The sequence below is a fragment of the Platichthys flesus genome, chromosome 7, assembly GCF_949316205.1.
Source record: "Platichthys flesus chromosome 7, fPlaFle2.1, whole genome shotgun sequence".
NCBI lineage: Eukaryota > Metazoa > Chordata > Actinopteri > Pleuronectiformes > Pleuronectidae > Platichthys > Platichthys flesus.
This window is the reverse complement of record NC_084951.1, coordinates 26296092-26312383: the sequence shown is the minus strand read 5'-3', so window position 1 is coordinate 26312383 and position 16292 is coordinate 26296092. Positions and strand designations below refer to the sequence as shown.

The window sequence follows — 16292 nt, the reverse complement described above, 5'->3', positions numbered from 1 at the left end:
GAACGTCTCAGTGAGAGACGACATGACGAGTCTTCTGCAATAGATTTAGTGGAGAAGAGAAATGAAGCACCTGAAGCTCACGTTGGTCCCGATGACAGAACTCGTTTTCAGCACGTCGGTTCAGAAGTAATGTGTCGTTTTTCACCACTAGGGGTCGCTCTATCACAACAATAGGTCCAGAGTCCAGTAACACAGTGTGAGTGTCGTTTAATTTCTTCACAATAAGAATCAGTTCAATTCAATGCAAATGTTTTTAGTGTTTAGTTCTGGATTTTGATTGGAGGGTGATCCTTATATCATGAAAATGTATAAATCATCTGTTTTTACATCTTTGTTGAGATGAGGAGGATTTCAGAAGCTACAGTTCAGTTCAGCAGATCTCAGGTCAGTTTCACACCTGGTTTGTTTCAGAGCTTCAGATTCCTCAGTTCAGTCTGAAACTGAACATCAGGTGTGAACGGCTCCTCAGAGCAGAAGAGGAGTTCTGGGTCTGGATCAAACTGAACCTGGTTCTGTTGGTTTGCAGTGAAAACACTTTGTTGGATAGTTTGGACTTTTGGACCAATCACAGGAAGTAGAGACAGAATTAAACAAGAGAAGAAGAAACAGTGGAAGCAGCTGCAGTCTTCACCTGAAACGATAAAACCACGAGGACGTTCATTTGGTGCATTTGAACTAGTGTAGACAGACGCCAAACCAATCAGAATCAAGTATAGGTAGACTCCGCCCACCTAGGTGATGACCACAGGACATAGATTTCGGACAAAATTCTTTATTCCCAAAATTACAACGTGAAACTAAAACTAACAGATCAGATGAAACCTGGAACAAACACATGAAGCTTGGTTCAGATTTTCAGATCTTTCACAAAGTGGTTTCTGTAAAATATTTTAAATGTCACTGACAAAACTGTTTGTTTATTTATTTCAGGGATAAAAAAAAATTTACTCGGATGAAAGAAACGATTATTGATAAAATCAGTGGAACAGAAGTTTTCTAAAAGTCAGGGTGAAACTCTTTAGAATGAACTCCCCTCGATAGCCTTGTGTGTCATTGTGTGTTTTGTGTGTCGGGGCACGATGTCCACGACGAGCTGAAGACGATCAGATGAGTGTTCAGGTGAAGCATTTCCTCCGAAGCAGGCGTGAGCGCGTGAGACCCGAAGGAGACGAGACGTACATACTGTAATATATTTTGTATCATAAACGTTCACCTGCATCTTCCAATCAAATCCCCGAACCCCAAAAAAACTAAAAACATAAAAGATAGAGAAGGAAGTCGTCGGGTGTGTGATGGCGTTCCTCCGTGCATGAGCCTCGTACAGTAGAAGTAGCACTTCTGATCAATTTATCAATCATATCAGAGAAAAAGAAGAAAAAAAACAACACAACACAACGGGGGGGGGGGGGGGGGGGGTCTCATCGTCCGTCCTTTTGCATGACGACTTATTTTGTTGTTCTATCAGTCGTTGGTTTGTTTCCCCATCGACCCCCGACCCCCAAACTTTTCAAGACGAATGTTTGCACCACAGAGACGTGTACGTTAGATGAAATAATTATTAATAAATTATTGATTTCAAGAGTAAAAATAAAAAAAAAAACATTCAGGCATGTTCCTCGCCAGAATGCAAAGTGTGTGTGAGTGTGTGTGTTTGTGTGCGAGCCAGCGGATGTCGGTGTGTGTGTCTGTACGAGCGCGTGTGTGTTTGTAAGATGAGCAGTCACAATTATGCATGGATACCGTTATAGGTATTTTATCTGTTTTCTTTTTGAAGCGAGACGACAGAGAGGAGACTGAACACGCCGCCGCTTTCTCTGAGTTTAAATCCTGAGCTGGAGATAAACTTCATTTTTACATTTGAATTTTTGCATCACAGCAAATTAACGCCAAGCATCCGCAGGACGCAGTGCGCACATGAACAGCAGGGGCAGTGGAGAGGCATCATGTGACCTCCAGTGTCGACGTGTTTTTTATTTACAGAATTAAATCCTGACGGTCTTTAAGGTCCTTGTTCTGTGGTGTGCCCTCTAGTGGAACATGCCAGTAACACGCATCGTAAACAACAAGGATGTCAACAATTATGCTAATGACGGACGCGACTGTCTACGTGAAAATCCTGGCGTTCTATACGTTCTGAGTTCTGTGGTGTGCCCTCTAGTGGAACACTCCAGTAACACACATCGTAAACAACAAGGATGTCAACAATTATGCAAACGACGCACGTGGCTGTCTACGTGAACGGCCGGCTCAACAGGAAGTTCATCACCGAATTTGATCTCATTCATCAGCTGTTACGATGTTCGTGATACTTTCAGCCCCTTCACATGATTTATGTGTTCAGTGTCGACGTGAAGTTAATTTACTTTAATCACCACATTTAACACATTTGTCTGTTTGATCAAAGGATCTCAACTCAAGGTCGACTTACGGGTTTTTCCAGAGCTTTGTGTGACTTTAGAGGTCGTGGACATTCGGAGGTCGAGTCTGGAAACAGCTCATGTCTCACGTCTCCATCAGCACTAACGAAGAAGCTTGTCTTCAGTAGAAAGCTCCAGAAAAAGTGGGAACATGTGACTTTGAGTTTAAGATAACTGCACAATAATAAGTTACCTCTGTAATTCAGTTTTAATTTATTTAATTTCTCTGCCATAATATACATGATTTTAAATGATCAGTTTATGACCAAAATTATAAAATACAGTAAAATACTGATTTAATTAGTGTCAAATTACCCTCATGATGAATTTAGGTCCATTTTAAACAGTTTAAGCTGAATTTGTTGATTCAGCTTTTGGCTCCGCCCCCTACCCTGCCTCTGATTGGTTAGAGCCTGATGATAAGGGGGCGGTTCTCTGACCATCTCGACTTAAAATCCATCGTCCTTCGTTTTGTGACGAAAGACGTCAGAGGACAATCTGTTGGACGGTTCCATGGAGGTCACGACTCTACTGTAACTGAAATCTACTGAGTCTGTTTCCTTCGTTGATCACTATGAGTTTTATAATCTTTACTTCAACGAAACATCTGAAGAACTTTGTCACTTTTTATCGATCTTTGATGATTCTGCTCTCGATGAGCTCATTGTTACACAAACTGTCACATGTCGACAAATTCCAGTTTCATGTTGCTCAAAGCCCAAAGTTTGTATTTTGACCGACTGATTGATACGATTGATTCACGATCAGGATTCTAATCGATTCTCTTTGTTTCATGTGAAGAATCATTTCAGGTCTTTTCACAGATAATATGAAAGTGAAGATGTTGTTTGTTTTTGCTCTTTAACGTCTATCAGCTGCTTTTATGTTTAAAAACGTTTCGCTGGGCGTGCGTCTGGTCGTCTGAAGTGCTGGTTCCACGGCAGAGGAGGAGGTGAACTGCAGCGTCAAGGTCACAGGTTTGATTCCCGACAGACCAACGGGCGAGAAGCAGCACTTCAGCGCAGTGCCGGCGCTCGGCCCGGTGGAGGAGGACGGTGATGTTCTGTCTCAGAGAGAGTGAGTGGAGGTGAATGAGTGAAGGAGAAAACAGCATTAAAGCACAGAGGTGTATATTCCATTCCACTAATAAAGAATCAGAAACCAGAAGACGTGTGGAGAGTTTTCTTCTGGACTTTCACTTCTGGGTCGTGTCAGAGAAATTGTTATAAAGTTTTCGTGTTAAAATATAATAAATCATTGAGAAGAAGATGAAGTCGAAGATCATTGACTTTCCCCTGAAATAACACGATTTTATTATTCAGTTTTAATATGATGAGCTAAAAATTCATCTTAAAACTTATAAAGGATAAAAACGCTTTACAAAATGATTCCATTTCTTCTTCAAACTCTTAGCACACCATTGGTAAATTATTCATTAAAGTTAAGATCAGAATAGTGATTATTACTGAGCCACACTACAGACTACAAGACAACGTTTTTGGAAAAATATATATATTTTAGATTCTATATATATATATATATATATATAAAAATTCTAAAATAAACTTTCTGTCTCTTTAATCTCATAATTCTGATTTTGAATTCAGTTTTCAAATATATAGGATTTTTCGCTCCCATTTTTTGTAATGTTTCAGTTGTCCTGTTTTTTTTATGTTTTTAAATGATTTAATTTGTATAAAAGGGGAAATAAAGATTTAAAAAATCTGAGATTAAAATATTTTTATCACATTAAATCCAGATTCGAGTCCGATTTGTATTAATTTCATTGTATTTGTCTCCATTTCATAATTTATGTCTCACAATTCGGAATTTAGAAAAATTAATAAATAAATTTAGGAAAAATCATAAATATTCTTTACATTATTTTCCAACCATGATTCGTGTTACGTCATTTTCTTGCGGTTTTCTGTTTCTCACTTATTCATGAAAGTAGTCGCGTGTATAGGTCGCGAGGGTTTCGGTGTCGCAATGAATCTCGCAATGAATCATGGGAAGTCCGGGCTCAGGTGTCCACCCGCGGGGACCAATCTCCTCCCGTCAGAGTCTCGGAGCCTGTTTCCGGGTTCTTGTGTTCAGGTGCGTCGCTCCCTCCGGTTTCTCCGCTGTTCGAACACGCTGCTCAACCCGCTGTTCCACCGACCCGGCGCCGGTACCGAGATCCGGAGACAGAACCGGAAGCTCGGATCAAAGATCAGACTTCACACCGGAGGATTTCTTTCATTTTGAGGGGGACACCTGTTTCACCTGCCTGCTCACCTGTCTCACCTGTCTCACTTCTCACCTGCCTTCTCATCTGTCTCACCTGTCTTCTCACCTGTCTCACCTGTCTCTGCTCACCTGTTTTGCTCACCTGTCTCACTTGTCTTCTCTCCTGTCTTCTCACCTGTCTCACCTGTCTCTGCTCACCTGTTTTGCTCACCTGTCTCACTTGTCTTCTCTCCTGTCTTCTCACCTGTCTCACCTGTCTCTGCTCACCTGTCTCACTTGTCTTCTCTCCTGTCTTCTCACCTGTCTCACCTGTTGTCCCATCTATGGCGGATCAGCCTTAAAAAAAAAAAAAACTAAAAACACGAACGTAGAACGAGCGGAACCTGCGGATCTGTGACGTCATGGATTTACTGGACTCGGGACAGAAGTTCAGTCCGACTCGGGTGAGTGTCTCCCGGTGACGTCACCGCTTTCTCAGTATCACAGAAACTAACCAGAGACTCTATCTGTCAATCAAAGATAAACACCAACAACATGTGGAGAAAAACAACAACAAGACTTTTTATCAAACTGGTTTTCAGTGTTGTGTCCCACAGTATATATTATATATGTGTATATATATGTAATAATATATATGTTGTGTATATATACAACATATATTATTTCCAGTCAAACTGTGCACCAGCTGCTCCTCAGAAGAGAGAACTCGACACACTGCTAATTTATAAAACGTGTTTTGTGGGTCGATGTACGTGTGAGATGTACGTGCCGCCATGTCAATATTGACATGGCAGCCATTTTCCTCCGCTGTCACGCTGAGGGCAGGAAACTTCGGTCCAATTCTCTCCCCGATGAATTAGTGTTGGGATCAAGGTTTCAAACCACAGACTGGGATCACACATGGACGACATGAGCTGAGACTGACTCCTGATTGGTCAGTACTGGGGCGCCTGAGGGCAGCGTTCATCCTGAGATGTTTCAGCTTCATGTGGACAACAGATGGAAACGTGTCAGCCATCTTCTTTTCACTTGTGTGTGTGTGGTTCCAACCTGTTGAAAACTTATTTGGTTGATTTAGAACAAAGACTGGAATCAAAGGAATCTCTGTCAAAGTGAAACTCATCCACATCAGCGTGACTTTGATCAATTCAATTTCTCACAATCGATAAATTGATTGATGTGAAATCTGCAGCTTGGTTCACGCCCCCCCCCCCCCCCCCCCCCCGGCTTCAGTTTCTGATCTGTAACATGTCAGTGTCACAGGGTGTGGATGTTCTTTATAAATCTGATTCTCTAGGAGGAGGGAGGACAGGACAGGGATCAGCCGTGAAAACATTCCTATCAACCACACACACACACACACACACACACACACACACACACACACACACACACACACACACACACACACACACACACTCACACACCCTGCCACACCAAGTCAAACAGGTTCTCAGTTCTTTTTTCATCGTCAGCATCGTGAGTTTTCTTGAATGTTGTCGTCACACGATCAGGGTGAAGGGTCAGTTCCCCCCAATCGTACACAAACAGAATAGATAACACACAAAACACACAGTAGTTAACTGAGTAACAACTGAACTTATTAGTACAAGTATATAAATAAAAACCTATAAGATAAAGAGAGGCCCAGGGTTTTATTAAGTTTCTAAGTTTAATCCACCAGAAGAGGTCTTAACTCTGAGGAGAGCGTCTTCTCTCAACAGTTCGTTGTAGCGTCCAACAACAGCAGCGATGTTTTCACAGTAGAAACCAGAGACTTCATCTGTCCTATCCCCCCCCCCCCCCCCCCCCCCAGCAGGACACTGACTGGGACACGACCCACCAGTTCCTGCCGGCCGCAGACAACGATCACCTGGAGAAGAAGCCCGGACGCAGGAGGACGCTGTGGGTCGGACTCGGCCTCGTGCTCTCAGCCGCCGCCGTGTCTCTGCTGACCGGACTGCTGGTGTGGCACTTCCACTGTGAGCAGACCCCCTCTATCTGTACTGTGTCACTGTCTGACAGGTTTGACTCTGAGTGCAGACGGTAGAAAACAATCTGCACTATTCATAATTTAGCAGAGAGAAATCAACAGTTCACACAGAGACACAGTTTTTAAGTTTAAATAGGTTTTTCTTCACTTCTCCTTCTTTGTGAAACACTTTATTTTGAAAGGTTTGCATTATTGAGAATATTTGCGTTGTTAATTCATAACTGTGAATGAAGTAGACCACCTTGAATGGAGAAATGTATGGCTGACAAATGTGGGCCAGGTGGTCGGACTCTAACCTGCGTCGTCCCTGTGCGTCAGTGCGAAGTGACGTCCGGGTGAAGCGGGTCTACATCGGCTCCATGGGGATCCGGGACCAGAACTTCCTGCCGGAGTACGAAGATCCCAGCAGTCCACAGTTCTCTAGCCTGGCCACTCTGGTCAGCAAACAGGTGAGGTCTCACACAGCCCCAGAGCATCATGGGAGTTCTCCATACCAGTAAACTCTCGTCCCTTCTGCTTCCTGTGTTTCTGGACTGATGTCATGTGACCTCTGTCTGTTTCAGCTGAAGCTGATTTATTCTAAAAACTCTGTTCTGACCAAATACTTCCAAGGCTCCTCGGTCCAGGCCTTCAGGTACGAGTCCCAGGTTTCACTTCATAGAACATTTGACTCCTTCACACTAAACACTCCCGAACTCTGCTTCTCAGTGAGGGGGACAGTGGCAGCGACAGCCTGGTGGCGTACTACGAGTCGGAGTTCGATATCCCCGTCCCCCAGGAGGCGTCCCTGGACGAGGCCATCAAGTCCCTGGAGCCGCCGGCAGGAAGTCAGCAGAGCCAGAAGGGACGGATGCTCCTGAAACCCGTGGACGCGCTGAGCGTCAACAGCGTCTTCTCACGAGGTCAAAGTTCACATCCGACACACAACGCCATGTTTGTAGAGGATTGTTGTTTTATTTATTTATCAATACTAACAATTTAACGACAAACTTCAACAAAGACAAAAAAAGTTTCATGTGTACAAAAAACATAATTTTTTAAGAATCGTTATCAGCAGTTTGACCATGTTTCTTTCTTCAGGGTTTTCTTCTCAGTTTGATTTGTTCTTTAAACATCAAACGGAAAAAATGTTCCTCAGAAAATGTTAAATTTAATAATCGATCGTTTCCTGTTCATCTTCTCACAGCCATCGATCCACGTATGTCCAGGAATTCGTTACTTGGTGAGAAGCTAAAATCCTTGTTATGTATTTTTCTATTTCAAGCTTTAACTTTGAATTATGAATCAAAAGCTTTTCAGAAATCTCCGTCTCAATGTTTCTCCGTCTGTGAGATATGGTATTTGATTCATAGTGTCTTATATCTGGACCTTGTTCTTTTATTCTCAGTGAGGAAGTCCTTCAACATCCATGTCCGCGAGGGGGGGGTCCTCCGCTCTCCAGGGTTCCCGGACTCCTCCTACCCCCCGAGCGTGTACCTGCAGTGGAGGCTCCGGGCCGACCCCGGCCACCGCGTCCGGCTGGACTTCCACACCCTGATCCTGGAGGACGACTGTCAGCAGGACTTCATCAAGATCTACGACTCGCTGGCGCCAATAGAACTCCGCTCGCTGACAGAGTGAGAAGCTGCTGAACGTCTGAAGGCATATGTGCCGAGAACAAGCAAATCCCAGCTCAGTGCCTTGTGATCGATAGTTTGAGGAATCCAGAAGAAACATATCCGTGTCTCTCTCGGTGGACACAGGGACTGACGCTGTCTCTCTGTGTGTGTCCTCTCTCCAGACAGTGTGGTTACCCTCACGGCTCTCTCTCCTTCCTGTCCTCTGGAAACGTCATGCTGCTGACGCTGGTCACCAACGAGGAGAGGAACTTCCCCGGCTTCCAAGCAAACTACTCCCAGATTCCTCTGACGGCACAAAGTAGGACCGGAGACTCAAGACAGACAGATCACAGATCAGACGTGTTGAGTAGCGTAACGAGTCTTAAACATGGAGGACGAACGAGGAGGAAAATGTGCAACTTTTCTCAAATTGACAAATTATTGATATCATTTAAATTACTTATATTTATTCTACTGATAATTGCTCAACAGATAATTTATACACATTTACAAATTCCTGTGAAATAAAACATTTAGCTGGTTGAGTTGATGTGATTCCTCTTGAAAATAAAACCATCACATGATCTATTGATTATAATTGATTTAAACAACATTAATCAGGGAATAAAAACCATGATCTGCCTCACACAGTGTTAAACTGAATAATCTGGGATTTAAGACTCTTGGAAATTAGAAAGTGTGTAAAATATTAATGTGTTTTTTTTCTTCATACTTCATTCTTCAACTTAAACTTGAGATTTTTTAAATACCAACGCCTCTAAATCCAGATTATTATTTCAGTACTAAACCTCTTGACTCCATCTTTTGTCTGAAGTTACTCATCACATTATTTCAGTGTCATCCCTGACCCCTGACCTCTGTGTTTATTAATGAGCAGTTAGAAATGTCGTTAATGTGTGAACTGTTTGTGTTTGTGTGCAGAATGTGGAGGAACCCTGGGCGGAGACAAAGGCTCCATCTCTTCACCTTTCTTCCCCTCGAACTATCCTCCAAAGACCTCCTGTGTCTGGAACATCGAGGTAAGGTGTGCTTGTCCTCTGGGGGGGGGGGGATTATCTGTTCTGAGATTGTTGCTTCAACAATGGAGCCAGAAATGTCTTAGATGCATGGACATCAGAGAGCAGGGATTCGATAAGGAGATTACCTTTTATACTTTTTTATGTTTCTAAAGTCCTGGTGGGTGTTTGGGGCGGATGTTGGTGATAAAGAACAGAGCTGAGGCCTTTTCTCTCTGTCTCCTCCATTGTTATATTTAATCAATATTTCCTCAGATGATGAAAATGAGTCCCATGAAGATGTTTTTCCGTGCATATTTTCGCTCTTAGTTTCCGTCTTGTTTCCCTTGAACAAGCTTTGGAAACCATCCACCACCGGCTGAATCAGTTGCAAACAGTTAGAATCGTTGAATGGATTAGTTGCTGCAGCCCTGTTCTGCTGACATATGGTTTTGTTGACCCCGTCTGTCACTGTCTCCTCTTCAGGTCCCGGTGGAGAAGTTTGTGAAGGTTCAGTTCAGCAAGTTCCTCCTGGGAAATCAAAGCGACCAGTGTCCTGACGATTATGTTCAAGTCGACAATAAAAGGTCAGCAGCTTCGCTCCCTCTGCTTCTCTTTCCTCCCTCTGCTTCTCTCTCCTCCCTCTGCTTCTCTTTCCTCCCTCTGCTTCTCTCTCCTCCCTCTGCTTCTCTCTCCTCCCTCTGCTTCTCTTTCCTCCCTCTGCTTCTCTCTCCTCCCTCTGCTTCTCTTTCCTCCCTCTGCTTCTCTTTCCTCCCTCTGCTTCTCTTTCCTCCCTCTGCTTCTCTCTCCTCCCTCCGCTTCTCTTTCCTCCCTCTGCTTCTCTTTCCTCCCTCTCTCCTCCCTCAGCTTCTCTCTCCTCCCTCTGCTTCTCTTTCCTCCCTCTTCTTCTCTTTCCTCCCTCTTCTTCTCTCTCCTCCCTCTGCTTCTCTTTCCTTTAGATGTTTGTTCTGTGACTTTAGAAATGTCTTGAAAACTGAGATTTAGAGACTTTGATGAAACCTTGACTGAATCAGCTGTGACGTGCAGATCATGGGACTCGAGCACAGATGATGAATTAGATTCACCAGGACAAGTTTAAGACCAACAAGTCAACCTCCGGCTGAAGACTGAAGACATTAAACTTGTGACTCAGCTTCTTTGTGAAATGTGATGCTTCAGAAAGTGATGACCTCTCGTGACCTTGAGTCGGACCTGACCTGAGACTGGAGACCTGCTCACTTGTGTACATCAATGTTTCACCCAGATACGTTCCTGAATGCATCCTTTGTCTCTGTGTGTTGTAGGCTGTGTGGCAGGAAGTTAAAGAGCACAGTGATCACCAGCCAGAGCAACACGATGACCATCAAGTTCAACTCGGACTCGTCCTACGTGGATCAGGGTTTCACGGCCGAGTACGAAGCGTTCGTCCCCAACAATCGTAAGATTCTCTTCTTTCAGTTTCAGTTTTCATCTTTCAACTTTAGCTCCGGTTTCAGAGTCAGTCACTTCTTTCTCTGTCTCATTGTTGATCAGCTTGTCCGGGGAGGTTCCAGTGCACCAACAACCTGTGCATCAACCAGACGCTGCATTGCGACGGCTGGAACGACTGTGGAGACGGCAGCGACGAGGACAAATGTGGTGAGTCTGAGCCCTGAACCAGCAGACGTGTGCTGGAATGTGAGGTTCTATAAGAAAAGAGTTTATTATATTAGATCTGGTTGTTTCACCTGCTGATGTAAGAACTCTGTTTAGCACCGAATGTACATTAAACCACCTCTGGAAATAGTCCAGAAATTTATCTAGAGATGCTAACACACTGTTGTCGTGTGTGTGTGTCTGTGCTCAGTGTGCGATGCGGCTCAGATGAAGTGTAAGAATGGACGCTGTAAACCCAGGTTCTGGGAATGTGACGGCACTGACGACTGTGGAGACCGGACGGATGAAGAAAACTGTGGTGCGTTCAAGTGACGGATGAAAAAATCCAACTTCCAGAAACTGAATTTATTGAACATGTCATTTAAACAGTGAACCGTGGTAAAGTGAAGTTCATTGTGTTCCAGGTTGTAATCAGTTTCCTCTCTGACCATCTCACTGCTGTGATGTTCCTGTTTCTTTGTAGAAAAGTGTAAACCAGGAGAGTTTTCCTGCAGAAACGGAAACTGCATCCCAGAGAAGTCAAGGTGCAATGGAGAAGACGACTGCTCCGACGGCTCGGACGAGTCCAAATGTGAAAAATGTAAGAAGACGCCTGGTTCCTCAAACAGCTGCACTCACACAGACACCATGAAAAACCACATTTCACTTGTTCAGCTCAACGCCCCTTTTCAGTGTCAGTACTGACGATGTGCACCCCCTGTTGTTCAGCTCTGGTACTGCAGCAGTGTTCAGCGTTCACCTTCCGCTGTGGGAACGGACGCTGCATCAGCAAACTGAACCCGGAGTGTGACGAGGAGCAGGACTGTGGGGACGGCTCGGACGAGGACAACTGTCGTACGTCCCGAACACAGAACGCTGACAGCTGACCTCAGCGTGATGTCACCGCTAACGTCCCCGTGTTTGTCTCCGTGTCTTTCAGAGTGCGGGACGAGGCCGTACAGGAGCTCGCGCATCGTCGGAGGTCAGATATCGCGGGAGGGGGAGTGGCCGTGGCAGGTCAGCCTCCACATCAAGGGCAAAGGTCACGTGTGCGGCGCCTCCGTGTTGAATCACCGCTGGCTGCTGACCGCCGCTCACTGCGTCCAGGACAGTGGATCAGACAAGTAGGAGCCTCGACCGTGAAGTGTCAGAGCTGGTTTCTGACCAGTTCACACTGACGTTCATCTTCAAACATTATGTAGACGTTCAGCTCTGACCTCAGGTGTGTGTGTTGATGCAGGTACTCTCAGCCTGACCAATGGGAGGCCATGTTGGGTCTGCACGTGCAGAGTCAGACCAATGAGTGGACAGTGAGGAGGAACATAAAGAGGATCATCGCCCACGAGGACTACAACCCCATGACCTACAACAACGACATCGCCCTGATGGAGCTGGACATGGACGTCACCCTCAACCAGAACATCTGGCCCATCTGCCTCCCCTCCCCCACCCACGACTTCCCAGGAGGCCAAGTGGCGTGGATCACCGGCTGGGGCGCCACCAGAGAGGGAGGTGAGCAGCGTAACAGCCAACAGCCTCAACACAATAACACTTAGAACCAGCAGCTTGGTGAAAGTCAGTCTGATGTGTGAGTGTGAACAAGGAGCGTCTGTTCTCTGTGACTCTGGTGAGTGGGTTCCATCTCCTGTGAGAACAACTGACTGAGAGTCACAGACTGTCACAACCAGCTGCTGCTGAAGAGTGAAGCTGAACTGAGATCAGTTCAAAACACTCTGAAGTTATTTAAAACCAGAGTTTATCTCCAATATTCAGCAGGAAACCGTTAAAACGTGAAGAGTTCTGAACACACCCACTCTTGGTTGATTGACAGGTGACAAAGGCCACAGTGATGGGGGCAAAGTGACACAGAAAGAGAGTTATTAATAAAACTGTGCGAAATAATTATACATCTTTAATTAAAAACTGTTGTGAGACAATCTATTAAATATTTCTCTCACTGCTCAGATTTAAATCTCTGGTCTGACTCCTACAGGAATAAGAATCTTTATTTAAAGCTCTTCTTGGATCTGTTCAATTTACTCAAATAAATAAGGATTATTTTTATATATATATCTCTATGTTAAACACTAAAGTATGCAGTTATGTAATTAACTATTCTGCATCTGTTCTGCTCACGATTATCATTGAATGTACGCAGATAAAGATCATTAAAAATAATTAGAGTTGAATCTTTTCCTAAATATTGATATCAGTAGTTTGTGTGTCTGCTTCGATCTAAAGTCCAACGTGTTTGAACTCTGACATCTAGTGGTACAAGTCGTGTATTACATGACACCTCATGGCAGCAGGTGAGTGATGCTCCATGAGGACGTGAGCTTTAGATTCTGGTGTTTGGTGACTGTCACACAAACGTGAACGTTATTCTTTAATTTAATGAAGCAGCAGCAGATGTTTAAACCTCGAGCTGAAAACGTGTCTTTGCTCAGAATCCGTCTTCTCGTCCTTCAGGCTCGGTGGCCATGGTCCTGCAGAAGGCCGAGGTCCGGATCATTAACGGCACCGTGTGTAAGAACCTGATGAGCGACGAGGTCTCGGACGGGATGCTGTGTGCCGGAGTCCTCAAAGGGGGCGTGGACGCCTGCCAGGTAGGAACCAATCACGTGATTCCATAACACACCATCAAAACTGGACATTTTAAAATAAGCCTGGGAGGCGGGGCTAAAGTCGAGTCTCCTCCTGACATCACTTCCTGAAACGTTCCTCTCTGACCTCTCAGGGCGACTCCGGGGGTCCGCTGTCCGTCACGGGCCCCAGTGGGCGGGTCTTCCTGGCCGGACTGGTGAGCTGGGGCGACGGCTGCGCTCGCAGGAACAAACCCGGCGTCTACACCCGGATCACCAGATACCGCGATTGGATAAAGGAGCAGAGCGGAGTGTAGCCGCCGAGCAGCAGGCGGCCTCTGGTATTATACAACAGCAGGAGAACGTTCACTCTGATGGTTTTTGATCTTCTGGTTTCAAAGATAAAAACTGAAAAATGATTCATATTCACAACAGATGATGAAACATCATTCAGTGAAACAACTACATGTTGTGAACCAGGGAGGATCACAACATGGTTAAAAAGGTTAAGGTTTTGTTATGAATTTGTTTTTAAAGGAACATTTGTCTGTTCCTCTCGAAACTCACTGGTGGTAAATAATGATTTAAGCATAATTATTTCCTTTTACACTTAGTAGTGTCAGAATTCTTATAAATTGTGAGAATCAAACCAATGGATTTGGAGGATTCATCACATTCCAAAATCTTCCTAAACGTTTCAAACATAAATCGAGTATAAATTGATTTATCAACTGGGCCTTTTGTAATCTCTCCCAAAGAGAACTTAAGAAATAATGAATGACTATAAAGCAACGTCCACAGTTTAATGAGTTTCAGTGAAGGGGTCCCTCAGGGAGCCGTCCTGGGTCCTATGATGATTCAAACAACGAATGTTAAATACAAGATTTTTTCCAAAGTTTTTACATAATATCGATAATCAGGAGCAAAAAGTTAAAACATATTTAAATTACCACTTTAATGTTCTCTTAAGAACCCTCTTTATGGTTTTCTACAGTAAAGATGCTGCAAAAAAAAGTAAAAAAATATATTTGATAGTATTTGTATTAATCGATTTTTACTAGATAGGAATGTGAGTCCAACGTTCCCATAAAAGTGTTTTAATTGTTGTAGAGAACTTTTTTTTTTTATGACAACTTTTCTATTTTTTTAACCTTTGAGCTGAAAAGCCTTGAAGCAGCTTGTTGTCATTACTGTTGTTGTTTATGTCTGTGTGTTTTTGCTGATTGTATTTATTTGTACATTGTTGTAAAACAGCTGGTTTCACATCTGTCTTTGCTTTATGGCGTGAAACCCGACATGTGGGCTGCGGAATTATGAGCAGTTTAAAAACAGGATGAAAGATTTGGATTTGTTTTCTCAGGGTATTCATTTCTCTGCAGTGGCATGTATTCACCAGCAGAGGGAGCTCTCGTGTTACTCTTTTATTCTTGGGGCCTGATTAAGTTGTAGTTTAATTTTGTTGGAATTAAAAATCATTAATTCAAATTCATGATTCAACAGAGAGACTTAGGTGAAGTTAATCCAATGAATCACTTTTATTTAAGTTGAAACAAACCAGTGCTTCAGTTACAAATACTTGTATGAAGGTTAATTTATACAAAAGTATATGTTATTTTTTTATGGAATTTAATGTTTCACATTTTCTATATTAACTGACAAAACTCAAACAATAAAACCATTTACCAACGAAATGAAGTTGTTCTGATCTTGTGTCTTTGAGTAACTGGAAAATGACCTGATACACATCACGTCAAGGTTCAACAAACTACACCTGAACTACAACAGAACTACACCTGAACTACACCCAAACTACACCCAAACCCCACCGGATCTACACCTGAACTACACCAGAACTACACCCAAACTACACCCGAACCCCACCGGATCTACACCTGAACTACACCAGAACTACATCCGAACTACACCTGAACTACACCTGAACTACACCAGAAATACACCTGAACGACACCAGAATGACACCAGAACTACAACAGAACCACACCTGAACTAGACCTGAACTACACCCAAACTACACCCGAACCCCACCGGATCTACACCTGAACTACAACAGAACTACATCCGAACTACACCTGAACTACACCTGAACTACACCAGAAATACACCTGAACGACACCAGAATGACACCAGAACTACAACAGAACCACACCTGAACTAGACCTGAACTACACCAGAAATACAGCTTAACAACACCAGAACTAAACCTTAACTACACCAGAACGACACCAGAACGACACCTGAACTACAACAGAACTACACCAGAAATACAGCTTAACAACACCAGAACTAAACCTTAACTACACCAGAACGACACCTGAACTACAACAGAACTACAACAGAACTACACCCGAACTTCATCCAGACTTCCTCTGAAATACATGTCCCTGACAGTTGGAGCTCTGTGAAGACCCTGATGAGAAAGATCTCCACAGCAGATCAGCTGAGATCCACATTGAGCAGCTCCACATGTCGGCTGTCTAGTCAGAGATAAACATCTGATTTCATGTGAAGATACGTGAGTAATAACATCCCGACAAAGACACGGCCCTTAGTTAACATGTTCAGTTCATCGATCGGACTTCATTTGTGGACAAAAGTAAAAATACGAAATTGCCGTGAGATCAGAGATAAAGAGTTACTGCTCCAGAGGAAAGTCTTGTTGACTGTTGAGAGATTAGACTCGGCAGCTTTAAGCCGGCTGTCCATCAAACATGAACAACATTCTAACGTATTATCTTGAAATGCTGATCTGGGATCTCAGTTTCTTGTTCTGGACATTTTGTGGAAGCTGGTGAAAGGAGAAC

At 43.8% G+C, this 16292-nt stretch overlaps 1 protein-coding gene across 2 annotated transcripts; it reads left to right on the top strand.

Annotated features, from left to right (window-relative positions):
- Positions 1–4489: 4489 nt before the first annotated feature.
- LOC133956123 (suppressor of tumorigenicity 14 protein homolog) lies at positions 4490–15153 on the top strand. Of its 2 annotated transcripts, none has more exons than XM_062390975.1 (19): positions 4490–5089; positions 6466–6628; positions 6958–7088; positions 7203–7273; positions 7348–7541; positions 7826–7861; positions 8027–8255; positions 8420–8556; positions 9180–9277; positions 9740–9840; positions 10558–10691; positions 10787–10891; positions 11100–11207; positions 11373–11489; positions 11618–11743; positions 11829–12012; positions 12129–12400; positions 13358–13494; positions 13626–15153. In XM_062390975.1, the coding sequence occupies exons 1-19, from the start codon at positions 5048–5050 to the stop codon at positions 13785–13787; spliced, it is 2547 nt and encodes an 848-aa protein (XP_062246959.1). In that variant the 5' UTR covers positions 4490–5047; the 3' UTR covers positions 13788–15153. The 2 variants fall into 2 exon arrangements, with proteins under 2 accessions (XP_062246959.1, XP_062246958.1); XM_062390974.1 differs by having other exon boundaries at positions 6463–6628.
- Positions 15154–16292: the final 1139 nt, after the last annotated feature.

Bases quoted from the DNA above. Each gene is read 5' to 3' on its own strand.
- LOC133956123 (XM_062390974.1), top strand. From the start codon at position 5,048: ATGGATTTACTGGACTCGGGACAGAAGTTCAGTCCGACTCGG. The intron at 10,692-10,786 runs GTAAGATTCTCT...ATTGTTGATCAG, and splicing joins AGCGTTCGTCCCCAACAATC to CTTGTCCGGGGAGGTTCCAG. The intron at 12,401-13,357 runs GTGAGCAGCGTA...CTCGTCCTTCAG, and splicing joins GGGCGCCACCAGAGAGGGAG to GCTCGGTGGCCATGGTCCTG.